This window comes from Bacillus rossius, assembly GCF_032445375.1.
Source record: "Bacillus rossius redtenbacheri isolate Brsri chromosome 9 unlocalized genomic scaffold, Brsri_v3 Brsri_v3_scf9_2, whole genome shotgun sequence".
NCBI lineage: Eukaryota > Metazoa > Arthropoda > Insecta > Phasmatodea > Bacillidae > Bacillus > Bacillus rossius.
This window is the reverse complement of record NW_026962013.1, coordinates 32,447,880-32,471,416: the sequence shown is the minus strand read 5'-3', so window position 1 is coordinate 32,471,416 and position 23,537 is coordinate 32,447,880. Positions and strand designations below refer to the sequence as shown.

Here is a 23,537-nt window from a genome sequence, read left to right as displayed (position 1 = left end):
AAAAGGTCTCAACGTCTCAAGAGTAGCGCCAATGGTACCAATTTCTCAACTGTCACTTCAAAGCAACACATTAAGTTGTTTGCAAACGCTGTTGACAGGACAGTGGCAGGAGGATAAATATGCCGTTGAGAACTGTCCAATTTGAGAAAGGTTACATGCCACAGTTTGCACAGGCAGTTTTTCCCAAACTATGCTGCGGTATTAATTCTCAGAAGCTCCATCCACGACAGTTGTTATATCTTCTTTTCTTCTTTTTTTTTGTGTAACATCTCAGCTCTCGGTATACGGCATTTGTATGAGTAATTTTGTGAATGGAACAGAAGTCGCATGGGAACAGAAATATGTAACCACGGTGCTGCCATCTGTTGCGGATGGCACGAACCCAAATTCTCAAAGCGAAAGTTTTTTTTTTTCCTAACCTAACTAATTACTAAGTGTATTTGGGAGGGGTCTGGGTAGGGAAGACTCTAAGTGCGTCTCAGGCCGAAGCCTATACGCTCTAAGCATGCAGGTTATGAACCATGCAGGAGAGGAAGCATGCATCATGTGCTAGGAGGGGATTGGCCAGCCATGGCAACGTTTTAGCCATGACTAACTCCCCTCACTGACTATTCTAGACTATAACTATATAAGATGAGCCCAGGTAAAACCTAAAGAGAAACGTTAGAGTATGAACTGCTTAATTAATTTTAACAATATGGGCAGTATTATAATAAAGTTCCTTGTCGATAATCACTTCCAAAGACAGGGCTTGGTATTTTTTTACAAGTTTTTTTTTTTTTGCCTTTGTCGAAGCAGTTTCATTATATAGTTTAAAATTTCGCTCTGCAAATTGAATCATTTGATAGTCGACATAGCTACACCGGCAACGAATTCAAGCGGCTAGTACGGAAACTACGCGTGATACGCATTAAAAAATGTAGTTAAAAACACCTTTTGCGTATATTTATCACGCTCGGCAATATTTTTAAGAATTCTATGTTAAATTTCGTGTGAGAGTTTCGTGTTAAAAGAATATTGGCTGCATGAGAACACATGAATTGGCTCGTTACCAAGGTTAGATGTTACACATATCTGGCGAGTACTGAAAGACTCATTCACTTTTTAAATTTAAATAATTAATAATACTGTCTCAATTTTCTGTATTGTTTTCTCTATTAATACATAACAAGGCGAAGGGTCCGCATTACACCACGTGCAGAAGATAACTAGTGAAGGATCCGGGGGTGGGGGGAAAATCAACGCTAGTTTAAAGACAAATGCCACAACGACGCAAAAACAACCACGAACTTGATGTATGGTGAAGACAAAAATATGAAAAGATTTGGGAAGAATAGAATATCGGCTGAAGTAAATAATAACTTTGAACGAATCTGATAATGTGCCTGCTAAGAGAGATAATACAATTTTAAAAAAATTATATACGTATCATAATTTCTGTACATTTATAGGTATATAATGATACTAGTACTTTAATTCAAATGCCATACTACTATTTGGGGGCTAACAGGGTTTCATTACGAAGTCCCCCTTTGGGCTCTATCTAATAAGAGAGGCAAACCTAAATCCCCCCCCCTCCCCAAATTACCACCAAAATGTGACCCAAGAAGTCGCCTAAGAACTTTTAGACCAAAATAATGTGGCTTCAAATACCCTTGCTAACGAAAAATCAGGCTAATTTGACTATCGGACAACACAAATAGTGCAATGGTTCCAAAATAAATCTTATGTGCAGATAAAATTTTAAAATATATCGTGTATGTACGATGCTTTCTTCAAAATTGTAAAATAATTGTGGTGCACGTGCGATAAATTCTTAACACCGTAACATAGTTATGGTACACTTATATTGAAGCCTTTGGATTATGGAAGAAAGAATTTCATAATTATGTTTTCCCAATACTGGGAAAAATCTAAGGCTTTGACCTTTGGCCCCCTATCTCTCCCCCCGTCCCCTTGGGGAGCTGACGTTTTCCGACATACACAATATAGAATTTTCCAAACTTATGCTTGTTCTAAGTTTCGTGTTTCTGAGTTATAACATATCTAAGCTGTGTGTAAGTTTTGATACTTAGAACTAAATTACGACGTTTCTATGTTGTGTGTTTCGGCGTCATGTGTTTCTTAGTTATGATAGTTTTAACTTTTGGCAGTTCTAAGTTGTGTGGATTTTTCTATGGTTCTAAGCAGTAAGCAGGGATGGTTTCATGCATATGACACATTCGGTACATACTAGTTTGCAGGGGCAGTCCAATCTGTTTTCTTTGATGTGATGCAATTCCTTTACATCAGATGAGGAAGAAACTTTCCAGCCATTGTCTTTTTTTGATAATCAAATCCATGTTCAGATGTAGACTTGCTTTATGCTTACTTCTTATGTTCACAAGTTTACTGATCATTTTACCTTTAGTTAAAACAATTAGCCTGTCAAATAGATAATTCCTAAGAAAGTTCTTAGTAGCAAAAAAAAAACGCTTGATCCAAACGACTTACATTCTTTCCTTGCAGATAGAAATATTTAAAGGTTCCATGCAACATTCTATATGCATGTTTACAATATTTTCATGACTGAATATTTTTCACGTAGTTCTCACTGAAATATGCCCCAAAATCAGCTGTGTCTGAATCTTTATTCAGCCGGTTTATAACCACAGGGAGCATAATTTCAAATGCAACGGAGTCCCGTTCTTGCAACAATGTTCGCAAGAGTTTGTAGACTTCGGCCTGTATTACTCTACCGTTTACTTTTGACAGATTTTTCTGCCAGTCTCTGTCCACGTGCCATGAACAGTAACGCCTCATAGTCGGTGGCTTCATGGTTAAAATCCATGCATTAAAGAATGAGTCTGCCATATCAGACATAGAAACTTTGGGGCATATTAATAGAGTTTCTTTTTTTATAAATACAAAAAAAAAATGATAGTACCTGCATGTTGATCTGTTCTATTCGATATTAGAAATGTGCAAGAAAAACCCTGCCTTACGTCATCTAAAATGTAACGTAATCAGTTCGAACCCGTAATTGTTAAGACCATGGGTACCATCGATACAAATAGTCACTGCGATATTTTTTCAGTAAGTCACTCTGAATGTTGTTTATAATAATTATGACTAAATCGTCATTTTTTTAAAACTCTGGATGCAGTTCAGTGACTGTATTTTGAGGGTTGTAAAACAAAACACATTAAATACCACTTGCCCTTACCTCGTTTATCTACGCCTCCATGCTAGTCCCATCGTCTTTGTGTCTCACAGAAAAGGCACATAGATTGTAACACTGCTCGATATTGTATAAGACTTTTATGGTTAGGAGGTGAATTACATTACTCGTTTTAAATCAGAAACTGAATCGCGTATCTTGTCTAGAATGACTTGGAATGGAATCTTATTGGCAAGGTCTGTTGCTAAATTACATCTTTCCGAATCAGAGAGACTGAGATGGCCTATTTCATTTTGATGACCTGTAACTAATTTTACTTATCCTACCACATTCGATTACTCGTATGCTTGCAGGACTGGCCCATTTATGTTATTACTGCTCTGAGTTTTGAGGTGCCTCTGAACCTGAACGATGAAATACAAAATAATGTCCAATAGAATTGTCAGCACATCGTTTTGAACCACACTCTTTCACATACCTGAAGAATGTTTCCTTTTCAACATTTGGTTTCCATTTCACAAGATCTTCGAAAGAAGAACACTCGAGATCTTAGGACTAAACACCAGCACTGTTCCAGATGATCCAGAAATGACGATTTCGTATTAGGTGTGAACTCATACTCGTATAATGAGCACTTGGAACTGTTTTTGGAAACAATTTCCGTACTTCGATATTTCCGTTCATGGTATCTTAGATTTCGAAGAAGATGATATTGTCGATGGCAAATTTTGCACTTGAATTCACAATTTTTTTTTTTTTTTTTTTCCTTGTTAGAAGATACATCTTAACTTTACCGGGATGTTTCGTCAGTACGTGTGGGCGAAGATTCATGTGATATTTCCGTTCATGGTAGCTTATATTTCGAAATTGATTAAATTGTCTATCGCCATTAAATTCACAACTTTTTTCACCTATTCATTGAAGAAGATATACGTCGTCAACTTTCCCGTTTCGTCAGCAAATGTTGGTGACAAGTTTACTATATAATCATACCCTGGTCCACATTATTCACATACAAATTGCTTACAGTTACCAATAACTCACTGTATCGACACTGTAAACAAACAAACATGATGAAACATTTAGTAAAAAGCAGGCGTACTTATCCAAGAAGCAGAATGTGTGACTTTTTTTTATAGGGAGAGAAAAAAAACGCGCATGTAAATATAAAATAAAAATACGGGGGTAGGCTCTTCCTATCGGCCAAGATCGGGAAGGCTCGGCAGTTGCTCGGGCAGTACGGCGGGGCCTTGAGCGACGCGTGGACCGGCGCGGCGGGTGGTGACGTCAGAGCGCGCCCCAGGACTAGTCGCCCCGCGGGCCCCGCGCAGCGCGGCACACTCGCTCTCCGGCCGGCGCGTGTCAGCGGAGCGCCATGGCGTGGTCCCGGCCGAGGCTGTTCCACGCGCTCGCCCTGCTGCACCACGCCGTCGCCATCTGGTGGCTCGTCAGGCCCAAGGACCTGGCGGGCGTCACCGAGCCGACCACGCTCAACCTGCAGCGCTACCCCTGCCGCTTCTTCACCGGCTGGAACCTGGTGAGTCGCCAACCACAGGGACGGGGAATATTCTACGAGAATCGTATTTTGGGTGGAAGAAAATGAAAAAAATTAATCAATCAAAATCGTTAAAAAAAATTATCAATCCCCTTCATGTACCGTAATCCCTCCTAAAGGTGAAATATTTTTATTATTATTTTAGAGTTAGATTTGTATTAAATACGATTATGGTAAAATTATTTTCAAAAATTGTTGTGTGGTAAGACTCTCGGACCGTGGCTGTATGGAGATGGGAACGGTTGTTAGTTTTAGGGGTTGTGTTGGTAGTGCGTCATCCACGGAAAAAAAAAAAAAAAAAAAACATCTGAATGCAACAAGGTATGTACCGGCATCAGCGGTTTCTTCCTCGTGATGGGCGACGGCCGTCGGCGAGAGAAGTAATTGCCTTGTTTCGACTTCCGCGCTGAATCGCTGTGGTTGGTGCGCCGACAAGTGGACACGCACCTGGGAGAAACTCGCCCGGTCGCGGAACACAGACCTCGGGATCTCTTCGCGAAGTGTGTGCATCCGTGCGCTAGCCATCATCGCTGCGCCTGCGCGTGTTTACAGCACCTGTCACGTGTCTCCGCTCACGCTCGAACACAAACAAGTCGGTGTCCGCTGTCCATCGGGCAGCTGTCGCGTTCCACCTTCAGGCCGGATTGCACGTGATCGGGTAGTTCGAATTTTGTGATGATGTTATTTGGTTTTTTTCGACCTTCGGTGCACGTGAAAACGACCCATGATCCAATGAAAAAGTCATTCCAAGTGTGTGATGATAATAATGATAACAACTCAAATTTCACAGTTCTCTTAACGACAGCATAACATTATTGTCAACGGGTCTACCAAGATCAAGGTTAGATATGTACGCACAGAGACCCTAGCTAGGCGTGTGAGGTAGGCTAGTCGACAGTTTAAAGTGAAGCACCTTTTTTTCTTCTGTAAAAAATTTAGTTCACTATAGGTTTTTGAAAGTGCTCGTAGCTAAATATTTTCGGAGACTATGTATTGGTAATAATATTACTGTTTTTTAGAAGCATCCGTTCTTAAAAACAAATATATATTTTAAACCAAGTGATGTCACAAAATATAATACTTATTGTAGCTAATTACTAAATAAATATCAAGCATTCCATTAAATTACATGTTATTCAGAATGACTTAAAGTTAAATGTATTATAAACAATAAAACGTTGATATGAAGAAAAAAACACAATGTAACCCAAAAAGACTGCAACTTTGATATAAAATGCGTGATCTCAGAGTGCTGTGCTCAGACTGTTTGCTTAATCTGACAACACTGCCACACAGTGTGCCGCAAACTGTATTGCCATCATAGCTATTGCGGACCTCGTGGTCCGGATGTGGTCCAGATAATCACAGGACTGCCTATCAGGTCTAAGAGTTGACCTTATTTCCTCTCCTCCGGTATACAACTGTTGGGCCACGAATACATGAGCAGAGCGCGGGTTGGACTGGGCAATACTAAATGTTCTTTGACAGCATCCACAAAGACTGTGACTAATCATTATCAAGGATTCGTGCAAAAACAATAATGTGAGCGAGTCTTTCAGTACTCGCCATGATGTGTGAACATCTTACCTTGGTAACGAGAAAACTCAAATGTTCTCATGTCGTTCATGTTGCAAATAAACTTATATATACGAAACTCTGAACTTGACGTCTATCGTAGAATTATTTTAAATAATGCCGAGCGTGATAAATTAACTGATAAATAAAACAGTCGCTTTTAAAATACCAAAATTTCTGGGTGCGAATCACACACGTGCTTTCTGCGCTCGCCGCTAGAATTCGTTGCCGAAATCGTAAACGTTGCTTGCCACCAAACAAACGCTGATAGCAATCAGCAGCACGAAACAACAGGAAATTTTTAACTTTAGAAACGTATCCGGAAAAAAAAAACCTGCTTTGGACATGATTTTCGTCAAGGAATTTTATTAAAATACTGCCTTTATTGTTAAAAATCACTACACAATTATTTTTTTTAAGTTTACATCATTTAAGTCATACTTATATGGCATTACTAAAACATTTATCTGAAACAATTTAACACTAAGTATATGTTGTTGTTTTTTTTGGTTGCTTAAACGATTGAATCAGTTTAAATACTTTCCACAAAAAACCTTAACTTTATTAAGCTGATTCAACGTTATTATTACATTATTGTAATATAATGTTATTTAAACAAGTAAATAAAAATCGCCGGTGATGAGGTTTGAACTTTGCCCCTTGAGGTTACCAAACGCGCGCTATACCGCTGTGATAGTAAGCCTCTTGGGAATTTTAAAATGTAAATATGTATTATTATTCTCATTGTAATTCCAGTTTTCGTATGTATTTTAAAACTTGTGATTTCCTTTTTTTTCTACGACTGTTTTTAACCAACCAAAATATATTCCAAGGTAGTTTCACTATCATAAAGTTTAATTCGGCACACCGTTATGTTTTTGTATGTCTCCTGATGTTTACGGAAGCTGGGCTATGCACGTGTTATGTTGCCGCACGTGGGCCCGCCCCGGGACCTCCGTCCCATTTTCACGAGATTACTCCTGCCAAATGCCATATACCGAGAGCTGAGATGTTCGCCCGTCAGAAACTGAGTGACATGCATTTTGTTCATCGTTCAGTGAGCGAATGGTTGTTGGTAAGTGCGGACCCTGTGGGCAGGGCCGGTGCAAGGTCAATTGGCGCCCTAGGCGAAAAACCTTAAAGCCCCCCCCCCCCCCCCCGGGGGGCCGGACACCCCAAAAAAGTTTTCCTTGCCTCAAAATACATCACGTAAGCCTAAGATTTTGTCAACAATCAAATGTAAGCAGGCTTGTGTTTTTTTGTTTTTTTTTTACTTATTACAAATAATAAACAGGTCACCGTGGACTTTAAATAATTACTTATATCAATATAAACATTCCAAACTGTTACAAAAATCCATTTTCATCTAGTTTAAATAATCGCTAAACGTATATGAGCGGTTATGTGTCGTGCTGCGCCGCCCCCAGCTACTTGGCGCCCCGGGCGGTTGCCTAGTTCGCCTATATGGACGCGCCGGCCCTGCCTGTGGGGACAGGACCACGCATGACCCCGGTGCTCACGTGAGCCGCGAGCGGGTCGGAAGACGCCGACTGACTCCAGCTAGCCCCGTGGGTCGCCGCGGTCTGCTTCCTGGGCGCTGACCTTCGCGGTCCGGGGGGTCGTCGCCGCGGCGGAACCAGCGGTCCCCCCTCCCCCCATCCCCTCGCGCCGTCCGCGCCCTGTCCGCCACGCGTGGCGCTTGCTCGTGATGTAAACCGGACAGACCGGACTTTCCAGAAAGTTTCACCAACAGGCCAAAAAAAAAACCAAAGTTCTTCTGATCGACAGGAAGTTCTCCCGGAAGTCATTTAACCAACAGGCATTAGACCAAAAATAAACCGTTTGACGGACAGACAGTAGATAGTAAGTGATTTTTTTCTTTTCTTTCGAAAATAGTTTGATCGATTTGCAGTGGATCGGTAGCCTTTTCCCACGGAAAATCGATGACCGACAGTCGTTTGACGGAAAACTCGACAATGTATTCATATATTTCTGGGAAAATGAATTAAACTCTGGTTTTTCAGGGCAGCGCACTGGAAACGAAACTCATATTGCCGAAAGTCATCTAGCCGGAAAGTAATTTGACCGAAAAGTCGTTTCTCCGACATTTTAGGACAAAAAATTACTTTCGGGCTACTGGCTGCCGCCCGCTCAGACAACGAACACAACATCCGCATTGCGACGAGTGCTTCGGTGCCCCTCTGGACGGGACTCTTTCTACAGCTCTGAATCCATGCGTGGATGTGTGGATTACGCCTCAAGAATTTCTGGTTTCCTAAATTATTTTGCTTGTATGATTTTGTTTTCTTGCATGTGATTTAAAATGATTTTGTTATTTAACTGTTGTCAGTAGTTTCTCAATGGTTCAATATAATTAATGATTTTGAGACCACTAAAGGATAATTCATATTTTAATCTTGGCATGTACCGAGAGCATTAAACCACGTGATAGACAGATTTAGATTAAACGTTTGTATGTGGTCTTTGTCGAGAAACTTTTTTTTTTTTGAGGATAGATATCAGTTATAAATCACTCAAATTATATTTTCCTCGAAATCGCAAATAAAAAACCTATTTGTAAACAATTAACTAATATTATAAATGAATCCAATGTATCTATTGACCAAAATCACGCAATTCTAAATGAATAAAAATCTAGCAAACTACCCTTTTCGTTTTCGACATCGGGTCGTTAGAGACGATGAAGGGAAAGGGATGGTGATATAAAAGAGGAAACTCTGTAGACCTTCTCTCTCTCTCTCTCTCACGCTCTTTCTCTCTCTCTCTCTCTTTCTAGACTGCCTCAGTACACTTGCTGCAGCGCTTATCTTCATTTTTAACGACTAGCAATATACAGCCTTGTCCGTTCAAAACAACCCATAAGGAAGTTATTAAACTTTCAAAGAAAGTTAGGCTTTGTACGTCTTCATAAACATAAAATATAGGTTTAGTAAAGCTTTATGCTTCTCGAGAATATGTGTTAGTAGTATGTAAATGGGCATCAAGGGACAGGCTTTAGGCTGTGGTGCCTGTGGTGCCGACCGCCATATTGGATTGTGACGTCACGGCGGCCATCTTGGATGGATGTGACCTTGACCCTTGACCTTGACCCCGGCGGCCATTTTGGATCAGCCATCTTGGATGACGTCATTGTGTTCTCGAACATTCCGGCGATGTGTTTTCCGCCATATTGGATGATGACGTCACCGTTGCAGTTTCCGTTATGGCCGCCATCTTTAACTTTTTTATTTATTATCCATTTTAACGAATTTTTTTTAAAAATTATAAAAAAATTAATAAATAAAATTTTAATAAAATATTTATAACAAATATACTTTTACGACACGGAGTTTGGAGTCCTCGGTTCGAACAAGACGAGTGCAAAAAAAATAAATATGGCGACCGATCCTTCCTCAATGGTGGATGCAGGCAGACTGACTCCCACCACTTTTTTTCAAAGCATATATATCGTCAGGTAGTATGACGTCATGTCCGCCATCTTGTCTTCGATGCTGGAAGCCATCATCATTGTACCATCGGCGAGAGTGCGCTGACGCCATGTTAGTTTAATTCTTATCCGCTACAGTGCAGTAATCATTTATTATTGCTGTGACACCCGCCATCTTAAAATTCGGCCACCATCTTGAAATAATGTAATAATGTAGCTAGAAAAGCGGGAAAAAATCCAAAATTCATTAAATAAATCACTCATTAACTTACATATTGAATCGATCGATTCCCGTCCTTGGTTCGATACCCGATCAATGCAATAATGTTTAATTTTATGTAAAAAATAATAATTTCAATAAACCATGTTCAACATTCGTAAAGAGACTTTAAATCATCATCTACTACCATCATCCAATAAGACATCAAGACCACCATATTGGAAATTCGTAATTGTAATGCTAGAGATTCGGGAAAAAGTTCAAAATTCATTAAATAAATTTGTAATCTATATACTGATTGATTAGATCGACTAAGGTCCTTGGTTCGACCCCTGGTTGATACAAAACAACTTTAATTTTAAAAAAGTACCATTTAAGTGTAAGGTTCAAGAAATATAACACTACAAAGTCTTTTACAAACATAATATTTATTACACAATTTCTATCCTACTACAGAATCACTTGCGAAAGCCAGCAATCTTATAAACATTTAGCCCTGCATAGACGTGCAACGACTACTTCTTAGCTCCAACAGCTACAAATGCTACAAATGGCTCCAACAGTTCCAAATGCTCCAAATGCTTGACAGCCTCCAAATGCTTAACAGAGCTCCAAATGGCTCCAAATGCTTCAAAAGGCTCCAAATGCTCCAACAGCCTCCAAATGCTTAGCACAGCTCCAAATGCTCCAAATGGCTCCAACAGCTCCAAATGCTCCAAACGACCTCCAAATGGCTCCAACAGCTCCAACAGCCTCCAAATGCTTAACACAGCTCCAAATGGCTCCAAATGTTCCAAACGGCCTCCAAATGCTTGACAGCTCCAAATGCTTCAAAAGGCTCCAAATGCTCCAACAGCTCAAAATGGCTCCAACAGCTCCAACAGCTCCAAAGAAGGCTCCAAATGCTCCAACAGCCTCCAAATGCTTAACACACAGCTCCAAATGCTTCAAAAGGCTCCAAATGCTTCAACAGCCTCCAAATGCTTAAGACAGCTCCAAATCCTCCAAATGTCTCCAGCAGCTCCAAATGGCTCCAAATGCTCCAAACGGCCTCCAAATGGCTCCAACAGCTCCAACAGCCTCCAAATGCTTAACACAGCTCCAAATGGCTCCAAATGTTCCAAACGACCTCCAAATGCTTGACAGCTCCATCTTCAATTGGTTCCAACTGATTCCAATTACTTTTCTTATCGAACTTGGCTTGATTACTAACATGTCTTTATTAGTACACATTTTGACTGGCAGTGGTATCGTATTTTGCACCTTTAAGTTATAAGTTTTATTTAGAAATCAGATTTCGATAAATGGTAGATACCATTTGGAAAGAAAATATGTTAATTTATCTTCAAGTTTATACACATACATTTAATTTAAGCCATTATTGTATGTAGCCAGCTTCCCTCAGTTCTGTGAGTATGAAGGATATTTCTGTAATGTTCGAATAGTTTCCTGCACAAAGCGATCCATGTAGTAGTCGTAGCCTGTCAACCAATATGTTAGGATCTTCCCATGAGGTATAATCAATATCTTCTGCTGCGTTCATCATCATCCTTGCATGTTTACAATAAATATTATTATCTCTGGTGTCTATCGTTTTAACACCAACCACAAGGTCACTTTCGTCATCGTGCCAGTGATTATCACAAGCTTGATCAGGATAATTTATTTTATTACGACGTTTCCATCGTTTTGGTCTCAAACCACCATCACAGTCTTCGCTCTTGCATGCTTTTGGTGCTTCAGCCTTAGATGTGTCAGCACAGTCTTCGTTCATGCCAGCTTCTGATGTGTCACCACAGTCTTCAATCATGTCAGCATCACAAACTTGATCAGGATAATTTATTTTATTACGTCGTTTCCATCGTTTTGGTCTCAGACCGCCATCACAGTCTTCGATCTTGCCTGCTTTAGGTGCTTCAGTACAGTACTCAATCATGTCAGCCTCAGATGTGTCACCACAATCTTCAATCATGCCAGCTTCAGATGATTCATCAAAGTCTTCGACCTTGTAAGCTTCAGGTGGTTCTCCATCTTTCACATTTTCATGGATACTAGATATTGGAGTAAATATCTTTTCATTTCTAATGTGGCCACAACTTCCTTCGTTTGTTTTAAATTTTAAATTATTATCTTGATCTAGATGAGTAATTTTAGCATTAGCTTTTTCGCCTTCGTTCCTCTTCCGCGATGTCGTAGCCCAGTCTTCGTTATCTTTATTCATCTTAATTGTACAGGTCTTGTAATGTCTATCCAAGTAATATCTTCTACCAAAGTATTTCTGACACTGACTGCAATGAAATGGTTTTGACAAGGACCCAAATTACACTCGCTTCTCTCATGTCGTTTCGCATTCTTTCTCAAGGTAAACACCTTGCTACGGTATCTACAGTGATGACGTTTTGATACAGCAACAAATCCCGAATCAGGATTCATATTAGTTACTGAGACTAATGCCAGTTGTAAACTAAGAGTTTTAAATAAATATATTACTTAAATAGAATTTTTTAATTATTTCATCAGCGAGAATTAATTTATCTCATTCAAAGGTACTTGTTGCAAGTAGTTCTGCTTTTCAACAACAGATGTCACCACATGTTACTTGCAGGTAAATAATATTTAGTTCTTTTATGCGGTATGCGGGATGCTCACTAACGATTGCAAAAGAAGGATGGCTTCGCTAGACACCAAGGAGAAGGAAGTTCGTCCTTCCTGTTAGTGCTTCTTAGATTTCTCAGAGATTATTATTTGACTGAGTAATGATAATTTTTTTTAATTTCCACATGACAAATATATTACAATTGTTGATTAAGTAGCAGAAATTCACTAATTGCATGTAACCTTGAATAAAATGACATGCCTCATTAAGTAAAAAAAATTCCTTCATGCAGAGATCAATTTCTCATCCGTAACCAGAAGCATTCGGAGAAAACCATAAGATGTGGAGTCAGGAATAACCAGAAGCACTTGGAGAAAACCATACACATATTGAAAAGAATATTCATGAGCAAACATAATAACAAGAATAATCGGGAGCACACGGAGAAAACCACCACACGTTTTCTTTGATAACATAAAATTACAGGGGAAAAAATATTTATTAAATAATAAAAAAATTAAAATGTAAAAAATACAAAAATACTTTACTTAATGAGGCATGTCATTTTATTCAAGGTTACATGTAATTAGTGAATTTCTGCTACTTAATCAACTATTGTAATATATTTGTCATGTGGAAATTAAAAAAATATCATTACTCAGTCAAATAATAATCTCTGAGAAATCTAAGAAGCACTAACAGGAAGGACGAACTTCCTTCTCCTTGGAGTCTAGCGAAGCCATCCTTCTTTTGCGATCGTTAGTGAGCATCCCGCATCCCGCATAAAAGAACTAAATATTATTTACCTGCAAGTAACATGTGGTGACATCTGTTGTTGAAAAGCAGAACTACTTGCAACAAGTACCTTTGAATGAGATAAATTAATTCTCGCTGATGAAATAATTAAAAAATTCTATTTAAGTAATATATTTATTTAAAACTCTTAGTTTGCAACTGGCATTAGTCTCAGTAACTAATATGAATCCTGATTCGGGATTTGTTGCTGTATCAAAACGTCATCACTGTAGATACTGTAGCAAGGTGTTTACCTTGAGAAAGAATGCTAAACGACATGAGAGAAGCGAGTGTAATTTGGGTCCTTGTCAAAAACCATTTCATTGCAGTCAGTGTCAGAAATCTTTTGGTAGAAGATATTACTTGGATAGACATTACAAGACCTGTACAATTAAGATGAATAAAGATAACGAAGACTGGGCTACAACATCGTGGAAGAGGAACGAAGGCGAAAAAGCTAATGCTAAAATTACTGATCTAGATCAAGATAATAATTTAAAATTTAAAACAAACGAAGGAAGTTGTGACCACATTAGAAATGAAAAGATATTTACTCCAATATCTAGTATCCATGAAAATGTGAAAGATGGAGAACCACCTGAAGCTTACAAGGTCGAAGACTTTGATGAATCATCTGAAGCTGGCATGATTGAAGATTGTGGTGACACATCTGAGGCTGACATGATTGAGTACTGTACTGAAGCACCTAAACCAGGCAAGATCGAAGACTCTAATGGCGGTCTGAGACCAAAACGATGGAAACGACGTAATAAAATAAATTATCCTGATCAAGTTTGTGATGCTGACATGATTGAAGACTGTGGTGACACATCAGAAGCTGGCATGAACGAAGACTGTGCTGACACATCTAAGGCTGAAGCACCAAAAGCATGCAAGAGCGAAGACTGTGATGGTGGTTTGAGACCAAAACGATGGAAACGTCGTAATAAAATAAATTATCCTGATCAAGCTTGTGATAATCACTGGCACGATGACGAAAGTGACCTTGTGGTTAGTGTTAAAACGATAGACACCAGAGATAATAATATTTATTATAAACATGCAAGGATGATGATGAACGCAGCAGAAGATATTGATTATACCTCATGGGAAGATCCGAACATATTGGTTGACAGGCTACGACTACTACATGGATCGCTTTGTGCAGGAAACTATTCGAACATTACAGAAATATCCTTCATACTCAAAGAACTGAGGGAAGCTGGCTACATACAATAATGGCTTAAATTAAATGTATGTGTATAAACTTGAAGATAAATTAACATATTTTCTTTCCAAATGGTATCTACCATTTATCGAAATCTGATTTCTAAATAAAACTTATAACTTAAAGGTGCAAAATACGATACCACTGCCAGTCAAAATGTATACTAATAAAGACATGTTAGTAATCAAGCCAAGTTCGATAAGAAAAGTAATTGGAATCAGTTGGAACCAATTGAAGATGGAGCTGTCAAGCATTTGGAGGCCGTTTGGAACATTTGGAGCCATTTGGAGCTGTGTTAAGCATTTGGAGGCTGTTGGAGCTGTTGGAGCCATTTGCAGGTCATTTGGAGCATTTGGAGCTGTTGGAGCCATTTGGAGCATTTGGAGATGTCTTAAGCATTTGGAGGCTGTTGAAGCATTTGGAGCCTTTTGAAGCATTTGGGGCTGTGTGTTAAGCATTTGGAGGCTGTTGGAGCATTTGGAGCCTTCTTTGGAGCTGTTGGAGCTGTTGGAGCCATTTTGAGCTATTGGAGCATTTGGAGCCTTTTGAAGCATTTGGAGCTGTCAAGCATTTGGAGGCCGTTTGGAACTTTTGGAGCCATTTGGAGCTGTGTTAAGCATTTGGAGGCTGTTGGAGCTGTTGGAGCCATTTGGAGGTCGTTTGGAGCATTTGGAGCCATTTGGAGCTGTGTTAAGCATTTGGAGGCTGTTAAGCATTTGGAGCATTTGGAAGCTGTTGGAGCATTTGGAGCCATTTGGAACTGTTGGAGCCATTTGTAGCATTTGTAGCTGTTGGAGCTAAGAAGTAGTCGTTGCACGTCTATGCAGGGCTAAATGTTTATAAGATTGCTGGCTTTCGCAAGTGATTCTGTAGTAGGATAGAAATTGTGTAATAAATATTATGTTTGTAAAAGACTTTGTAGTGTTATATTTCTTGAACCTTACACTTAAATGGTACTTTTTTAAAATTAAAGTTGTTTTGTATCAACCAGGGGTCGAACCAAGGACCTTAGTCGATCTAATCAATCAGTATATAGATTACAAATTTATTTAATGAATTTTGAACTTTTTCCCGAATCTCTAGCATTACAATTACGAATTTCCAATATGGTGGTCTTGATGTCTTATTGGATGATGGTAGTAGATGATGATTTAAAGTCTCTTTACGAATGTTGAACATGGTTTATTGAAATTATTATTTTTTACATAAAATTAAACATTATTGCATTGATCGGGTATCGAACCAAGGACGGGAATCGATCGATTCAATATGTAAGTTAATGAGTGATTTATTTAATGAATTTTGGATTTTTTCCCGCTTTTCTAGCTACATTATTACATTATTTCAAGATGGTGGCCGAATTTTAAGATGGCGGGTGTCACAGCAATAATAAATGATTACTGCACTGTAGCGGATAAGAATTAAACTAACATGGCGTCAGCGCACTCTCGCCGATGGTACAATGATGATGGCTTCCAGCATCGAAGACAAGATGGCGGACATGACGTCATACTACCTGACGATATATATGCTTTGAAAAAAAGTGGTGGGAGTCAGTCTGCCTGCATCCACCATTGAGGAAGGATCGGTCGCCATATTTATTTTTTTTGCACTCGTCTTGTTCGAACCGAGGACTCCGAACTCCGTGTCGTAAAAGTATATTTGTTATAAATATTTTATTAAAATTTTATTTATTAATTTTTTTATAATTTTTAAAAAAAATTCGTTAAAATGGATAATAAATAAAAAAGTTAAAGATGGCGGCCATAACGGAAACTGCAACGGTGACGTCATCATCCAATATGGCGGAAAACACATCGCCGGAATGTTCGAGAACACAATGACGTCATCCAAGATGGCGGATCCAAAATGGCCGCCGGGGTCAAGGTCATGGTCAAAGGTCAAGGTCACATCCAAGATGGCCGCCGTGACGTCACAATCCAATATGGCGGTCGGCACCACAGGCACCACAGCCTGAAGCCTGTCCCCGGATGCCCATTTACATACTACTTGTGTTTTTACTGTTTCCGATGAAAACATAAATCCGTTTCCTTGAATTTCATGCGAATTATTTCCATTTGCGATGATGGTAGGAATTTTGAGATGTAATTCTTCAGTTTTTTTTTAAATTAGGGTTTGGAGGGGGAGGGGGAGATTTTGTAAGCTTTGTCGTATATTTAACCTTTTTTTTATGAGAACATATTCCAGTATTGCATACAAGGGGGGAGGGGAGATCATTGTACTTATTTTATTTTTCTAGTCCGGAACACCAAATGTTAAAAATATCCATCCAATTATTGGAGACGTGGATTGCGTTGTAGTTTATTGTTCAGATAAATCTTCAAGTGTACACAAAACGTTTGGTTCTTGGCTTGTAATAAAATTCGCTTCCGCCTATACTTTCGTTCTTTAAGGCTTAAACCATAACACCTCCTCTTGCTAAGGTGGGAGCATGCTTGTGCTCAGTTTTTCTTGGTAGGGGTTTATTAATCACCGCAGAATACAATTACATCAAAGCATGGCCCTCACAAGGGTGGGGCTGGGTGGACCCATGGGTCCAGGGCCCAGGTCTGGAGGAGGCCCGAGCCCAGTCCTACGCATTTTTTTTTTAATTTTGAAGAGAAACTTCTTTGCTGAGGGGGCTACGATTTTTGAGCGTTAAGATAATAATTATGATCAAATGAGGGTAATAGGTACGTGGTGGGGGAACCGATAGAGCAGGTGAGTGCGTCAGCGGCGACGCCACTCAAACGCATGCTCCCTGTGGTCATTGTTAAGTAAAATAATTTTATAAATAGTAGTATGTTTTGGTTCCTCCTGGGACAGGCGCCAGGCGGAGGAGCGAGAAGCCGAACCTCCATCTTGGATTGTGACGTCACGGCGGCCATATTGGATGACCGTGACCTTGACCTTTGACCTTGACCTTGATCCCGGCGGCCATATTTGATCCGCCATCTTTGATCCGCCATCTTGAATGACGTCATTTTTTTCTCGAACATTCAGGGATTTTGTTTTCCGTCATTTTGAATTATGACGTCACCGTTGAAAATTCCGTTACGGCCACCATATTTAAAATCTTTATTTATTATCAGATTTTAATAAAAAAATAAAAACAAATATTCTGGCTCACTCTAGGAGCCGAAAACAAGATGGTAGCCTCCAGCAGACGAAGACAAGATGTCGGACATGTCATCATACCAACTGATGATATATACCTTGGTATGTGTGGGTCAGTCGGCAGGTGGCTTTCATGGAAGAAGGATCTATCGACATTTTTTTTGCTCATAGTGGGTTCAAACCGAGGACATCAAGGCGTGTGTTTTTAAATATTATTTTATTAAAATGTGATTAATAAAATTTTATTATAATTTTTGAAAACTTTTTCTAGATTTCTAGCATAAAAATTAAGGATTTCCAAGATGGCGCCCGTAACGAAAAGTGCAACGGAGTTTTTAAAGATTTTTATTAAAATTTGATTAAAAAATATTTTTATAATGATTAAATTTTTTCCCGATTTTCAAGCTTTAAAATTACGGATTTTCAAGATGAAGGATGTGATGTCATACTAGCTAACAATATATACCTTTTGACATAAGTAGTGGGGGTCAGTATGCCTGCAGCCACCATGAGGTAAGGATCGGTCGCCATTTTTATTTGGTCTTGTCGGGTTCGAACCGAGGACTCTGAGTTCCATGTCGTAAATGTATGTTTTATAATATTTGATATTAAAATTTTATTAATTGAAATTTTTATAAATTTAGAAAAAAATCATTAAAATCGGATACTAAATAAAGATTTTCAAGATGGCGGCCGTAACGGAAATTGCAACTATGACGTCATAATCCTAGATTATGTCAGCAGCTTAGAGTGGCTAGCTCTTAGATAGAATTTTTTATATTTTTAAAAAAAAAATTCATTAAAATATGAAATATAAATAAAGATTTTAAAGATGGTGGCCGTAACGGAATTTGCAATGGTGACGTCATAATTCAAAATGGCGGAAAATAAAATTCCTGAATGTTCGAGAAAACAAAATTATGTCATCCAAGATGGCGGATCCAAGATGGTGTATCCGATATGGCCGCCGGGATCAAGGTCAAGGTCAAATGTCAAGGTCACGGTCATCCAAGATGGCCGTCGTGACGTCACAATCCAAGATGGCGGTTCGGCTCCTCGCTCCTCCGTCTGGCGCCTGTCCCAGGAGGAACCAAAACATACTACTAGATTCAACTTACAAAATAGTTACCATAATACCTGTATTTTTTGGTCAAATTACATTCTACAAAGAGTATGGGTAAGAAATAACTACGCAGTTCTAATGTAGCACGCGACTGTAAAATAGGGGTCCGTGTCTGATCCTGGGTCCAAGGCTGGTAATAGAATGTGGGGGTCATGCATCAAAGGCTCTCGTAAAACTGTAGACCAAACATTGAACATTGGTCCAATGATAATGCAATTTTTTCACGTTGTTTGTCGTTACTTACCAGATTGAAAATCGTGCCTGTCATGTGCAAGCTCTCCTTTATCTGCAACGGTGCCAAGTTCACGCAGTGTCACTAGAACTGGAGGTTATCTCACTGCAGTCACTGTAAATAGATACGAGACGTGAGCTCTCACTTGTCCTGTGTGCCAGACAGTCGTGGTCGCGATGCACTGACCCTAACCTTTCCGTTCGGTTCGCCAGAAGCCTCCAAGTTGCACCAGGATGTTGTAGGAAAACTAATAGGCAATTATTAAAAAAAATGCTTACAAGATTATCTCATTGATGCAGTTTTTTTTAGCAATATGCCTTGTTTAAAGTATTGTTAAATAAGCCTTAACGTAAAGGCACATTACTACAACAAAAGTTATTTGAAGAACAAAAGTCAAACAACTACTTATCAATTAAATTATGTACTTAAATTTATTATCTACTGGACTGCAAATAATCAAGATTTTAGAATAACGTACAGCGTATGAAAAATTGTTATTTAACCGCACACTGTCTAAATTATGCTTATTGATATGTACTGCAATTATGCAAAATAAAAACTTTAGTAATAAAAATGGTATATAAATATTTTGCTAAGGTGATTCATCAAATATTAGTAAAAAAAAATCGTATTAAATATTATTTGTCTGCTATTTTATGCAATGCAACTCTGAACTCCCAAAAAAATTGTTGTCAAATTAAAAAATTAAAGAAAAATGGTAAAGAAGAATTTTTAAAGGGATAAGTAGCAATGATTTTTTTTTTTTTTTTTTTTAGTTTTAATTTGAACTATCAAGAAAATAAAACCAGATACTTGCCATAGCTAGATTATAAATTAAAACTGCAACACCAAAATTGCCTAATTTTTTTCTTTTTAACTTCGTTCAAATTGAGTACGCATGCATCTCATTTGCATCTAGACTTTAAACAATTTTGTATCAGACGGTAAATCAAATATATTTTTCGCAAAATAAATTTCTCGGAATACTATGAGGTTACTTCTTTATTTTTTTATTTAAATCGCTGCCGTCACAACTAAGTCCCGTGCAGCTGTTGTGAAAAGAATCCATTTCGTCCCTGAATGCCACTAGACCATTGACTTGGCTAGTGTGTCCGTGATTTAAAGTTCGTAAAATGACCGCAGCTGAAAAGCGCGGGCGGGTGTAAATGTTTTCCGCGCATATAACTTTGTTTTGCTTCCAGGCCGTGTGTTGAGTTGCCGACCAGGAAGGGGAAAACATCCTATTGTGTTGCTGGCACTGCAGAGTGTTTTGTTCACAGCTTTGGAGTGTCTGATAATCATTCGGAAGGTCATCGGTTAGAGCTTCGCCTTCCCCCTTCCCATCTCACCCCAACATTTTTTTTTTTTTTTTTTTACAATCTTCGAATGTTTTCTCTTATATAGCACGTAATGTTTCAGAAACATTTATGAAATGTCAAGTTACCTTAAAAATAACTTTGCAAAGTTCTTGCAACGTTGCATAGATGTGTCTCAAGTATCACAGTGCTTGATGTGCTGCATATTTACCATCCCTACAGAAGAAAATAAATAATAGTTTAAAAACTAAAAAAAAAAACACGCTTTTATAGAAAATCCAACTAAAAAATAGAAAATAAATTTTAATAATTTTGAATTAAGTATAGTGTTAATAAGAAAAAAATGTATTTTTTTTTGTAAAAAAAAAAGAGCGTGGGGTGCTTTTTAAGATATTATAAAAATGATAATCCTTCTACTCATATCTGTCAATAAAATATTTATAACTATTGACACCCTGCACCCCAAGCCTTTTTTTTACAATAAAATACATTTTTTCTTATTTACACTATTCTTAATTCAAAATTATTAAAATTTATTTTCTATATTTTAGTTGGATTTTCTATAAAAGCGTGTTTTTTAAGTTTTTTAAACTATTATTTATTTTTTTATTTTTTAGTTGGATTTTCTATAAAAACTTTTTTTTTTTTTACTATTATTCCTTGGATGAGATAGCCGGTTCTCAGGTTCCCTCTCCGAAATTTTCATCTTATTCAAAGTCGGTAACTTATCCGAGAAATAGGTGATCGGCGCGCCTGGTAGTTACCCTTCTTGGTCTTGGCGCAAATACACTAGGTACCAGTTTTAGGAAAACAAAAAATCGCTAATCCTGATTATCCTAGAAAGTATATAACGGGTCTAACTGTTTAAAATATTGAATTGTCATCGGTCTTTGATAAGTATGCCAAATTTCGAGTTAATCCGACGTTTTGAAGGGGGTCAAAATCCTGTTCAAAGTTTCCGTTGCATACTAACATACATACGTATGGAGCTAATAAAAGCGTATTAAAAATAATAATGCGAGAGAGACTTTCAGCACTCGCCAGTGATGTGTGAACATCTTACCTCGGTGGCAAGAAAACTCACGTGTTCTCATGTTTTTGCATGTTGCAAATAAATTATAATACGAAACTCAGACACAACTTTTATCGTAAACCATTTTTTAAAAAAATAATGCCGAGCGCAATAAATAAACTGATAAATAAAACAGACGCTTTTCAAATAACTACATTTCTGGTTGCGATTCCCACACGTACTTTCTGTGCCCACCTCTAGAATTCTCTGACTGGATCCTAACCGTTGCTTGCCACCATCAAACGCAGACAGCAATTAGCAGCCCCTAAGCTTACGAAAGTGACTATGTACGGGTTCATGTCGCTACACGTGTGTGTCCACCATCTTTGTGACACATTTCCGTTCATCAACTTCCGTTCCATTTTCACGAAATTGCTCCTACCAAATGCCCTGTACCGTATGTTTACACATCAAAACAATTTCCAGCGCAGTTCTCCGTCTAGCATTTCAAATTCCCAACCTATCATGTTCCGCGAATCCTTGTTCAGCCTCTACGCGTAGAGTAAATCAAGATTATTAAAATAATTTAACATCAAGAACAATCTGTTTACCAATCAAGGATATAGTCTTGATTGAAGCAAGCTTGCAGTCAATCTTGATGTGGATCAGCTATAATTAATAGACAATTTTTTTCCCATCCAGATTTAAAGGCGATAACTTAGCGTCCACCCAACTCCACGTCGCAAGGTGGCTTCTGGTTCAAAGGCAATGGGATGGCGCGCATCGTGGATGTCTCATGTCCAGAGGCTTGTATCCAGTATTCTTTACTTCAAGACTACGCGGTTTTCTGAGCACTTGTACCTAAGTCGTTTTGCTTCATTGGCTGTCGAATTTTCTGACAGTGTATAGTTAAAGATGATGACAATGACTCGAAAGCCTCTGGTACAATCAATGTCGGATTCTTTGGTTTGGGGGGGGGGGGGGAGAATCAAGAGGAAAACACTTGCCCCCTTAATACGTGAATTTTCTGTCTTGGATGGAGATGTGATCAACATGTTATAACTAGAGGTCTGCAAACAGCGCGTTATTATAAGGAGACAGGTTTAATTGTATGTCAATCTTGAACTGTGTTCTCGCTGGACCATAGGTTGTTTTTTGATGAACCCCGAAGGAAAAGAAAAAAACAGTAACAACATATACAAAATTGAAAAGAAGCAATTATGCAGGCCATGTATCATCAGGCTGTATGCAGTTTCAAACTACATTTCTTCACATATGCTTTGCACAGAGAAAAAAAAATCTGTACTTTTTACAAAATATTCATTTGAAAAAACCAGTTGCCAAGAAATATTTTAGAAGAAAAAAAAACTACAAGAACTACATGGGTATGGTTATTGTTGCATGTATGAAATACGTTTTTCGAGATAATACTGAGAATTTGTTAACGAAAATTGGCACATATTTTTTATTTTATTTTAATTAATGTTTCATTCAAGCATAATATTAAAAAAACCGTAGAATATATATTCTAATATTAAACCATTATTTTAATTATTTTGTTTTACCGAGTTCATTCGCATGCACAGTTAATGCTGGAAAGGTCCTCAGGGAACGATTTGCAAATAAACTTTAAATATTGGAGGTTACTGTAACAACACAAAACGTAAATACCCAGTATTGTTGCGGTAGTAGTGATGTGAATGTACGAATGCACAAATGTCTGTAAAGATTACAGTGCGGTGTCAGATGCAGGGGCGCAACAACTAAATTTCCAAAAGGGGGGGGGGGCAATATACCTATTTATAAAGAATCATCACCCCCCCGGGAAAATTTGTATTTCAAGGTGGAAAATGGTGCTATTTAAGCAGTTTTATTATCTAAAAATTGATTACACAGCACTTGCTTTGCCCCCGTTTGCCCCCACCTTTCAAAGCCCTCACTTCAAGGTTTCAGAAGGGGGGGGGGGCAAAATACCCTTGCCCCCCCTGTTGCTGCACCCCTGGTCAGATGTACGGACGGGAACCGATTGCCAGGAGTGAGAAAGATTGTGAAGTGGGAGAGGGGGGGGACTGGTTCACGAGGTCACGTGGTCGTTTGGACCTTGTCCTTGGAGGACTCCCAAAGCACGCGGCCCCGGACGTTGAAAAGCGATATAATAGC

At 38.5% G+C, this 23,537-nt stretch overlaps 1 protein-coding gene across 1 annotated transcript in view; it reads left to right on the top strand.

Moving 5' to 3' along the window:
• Positions 1–4,452: 4,452 nt before the first annotated feature.
• Positions 4,453–23,537, top strand: part of LOC134542845 (androgen-dependent TFPI-regulating protein-like) — a 34,678-nt gene continuing 15,593 nt past the window's right edge. The window contains exon 1 of the mRNA XM_063387411.1: positions 4,453–4,697. Coding sequence (XP_063243481.1) covers positions 4,536–4,697 — 162 coding nt within the window. The 5' untranslated portion in view covers positions 4,453–4,535. The remainder of the gene's footprint in view (positions 4,698–23,537) is intronic.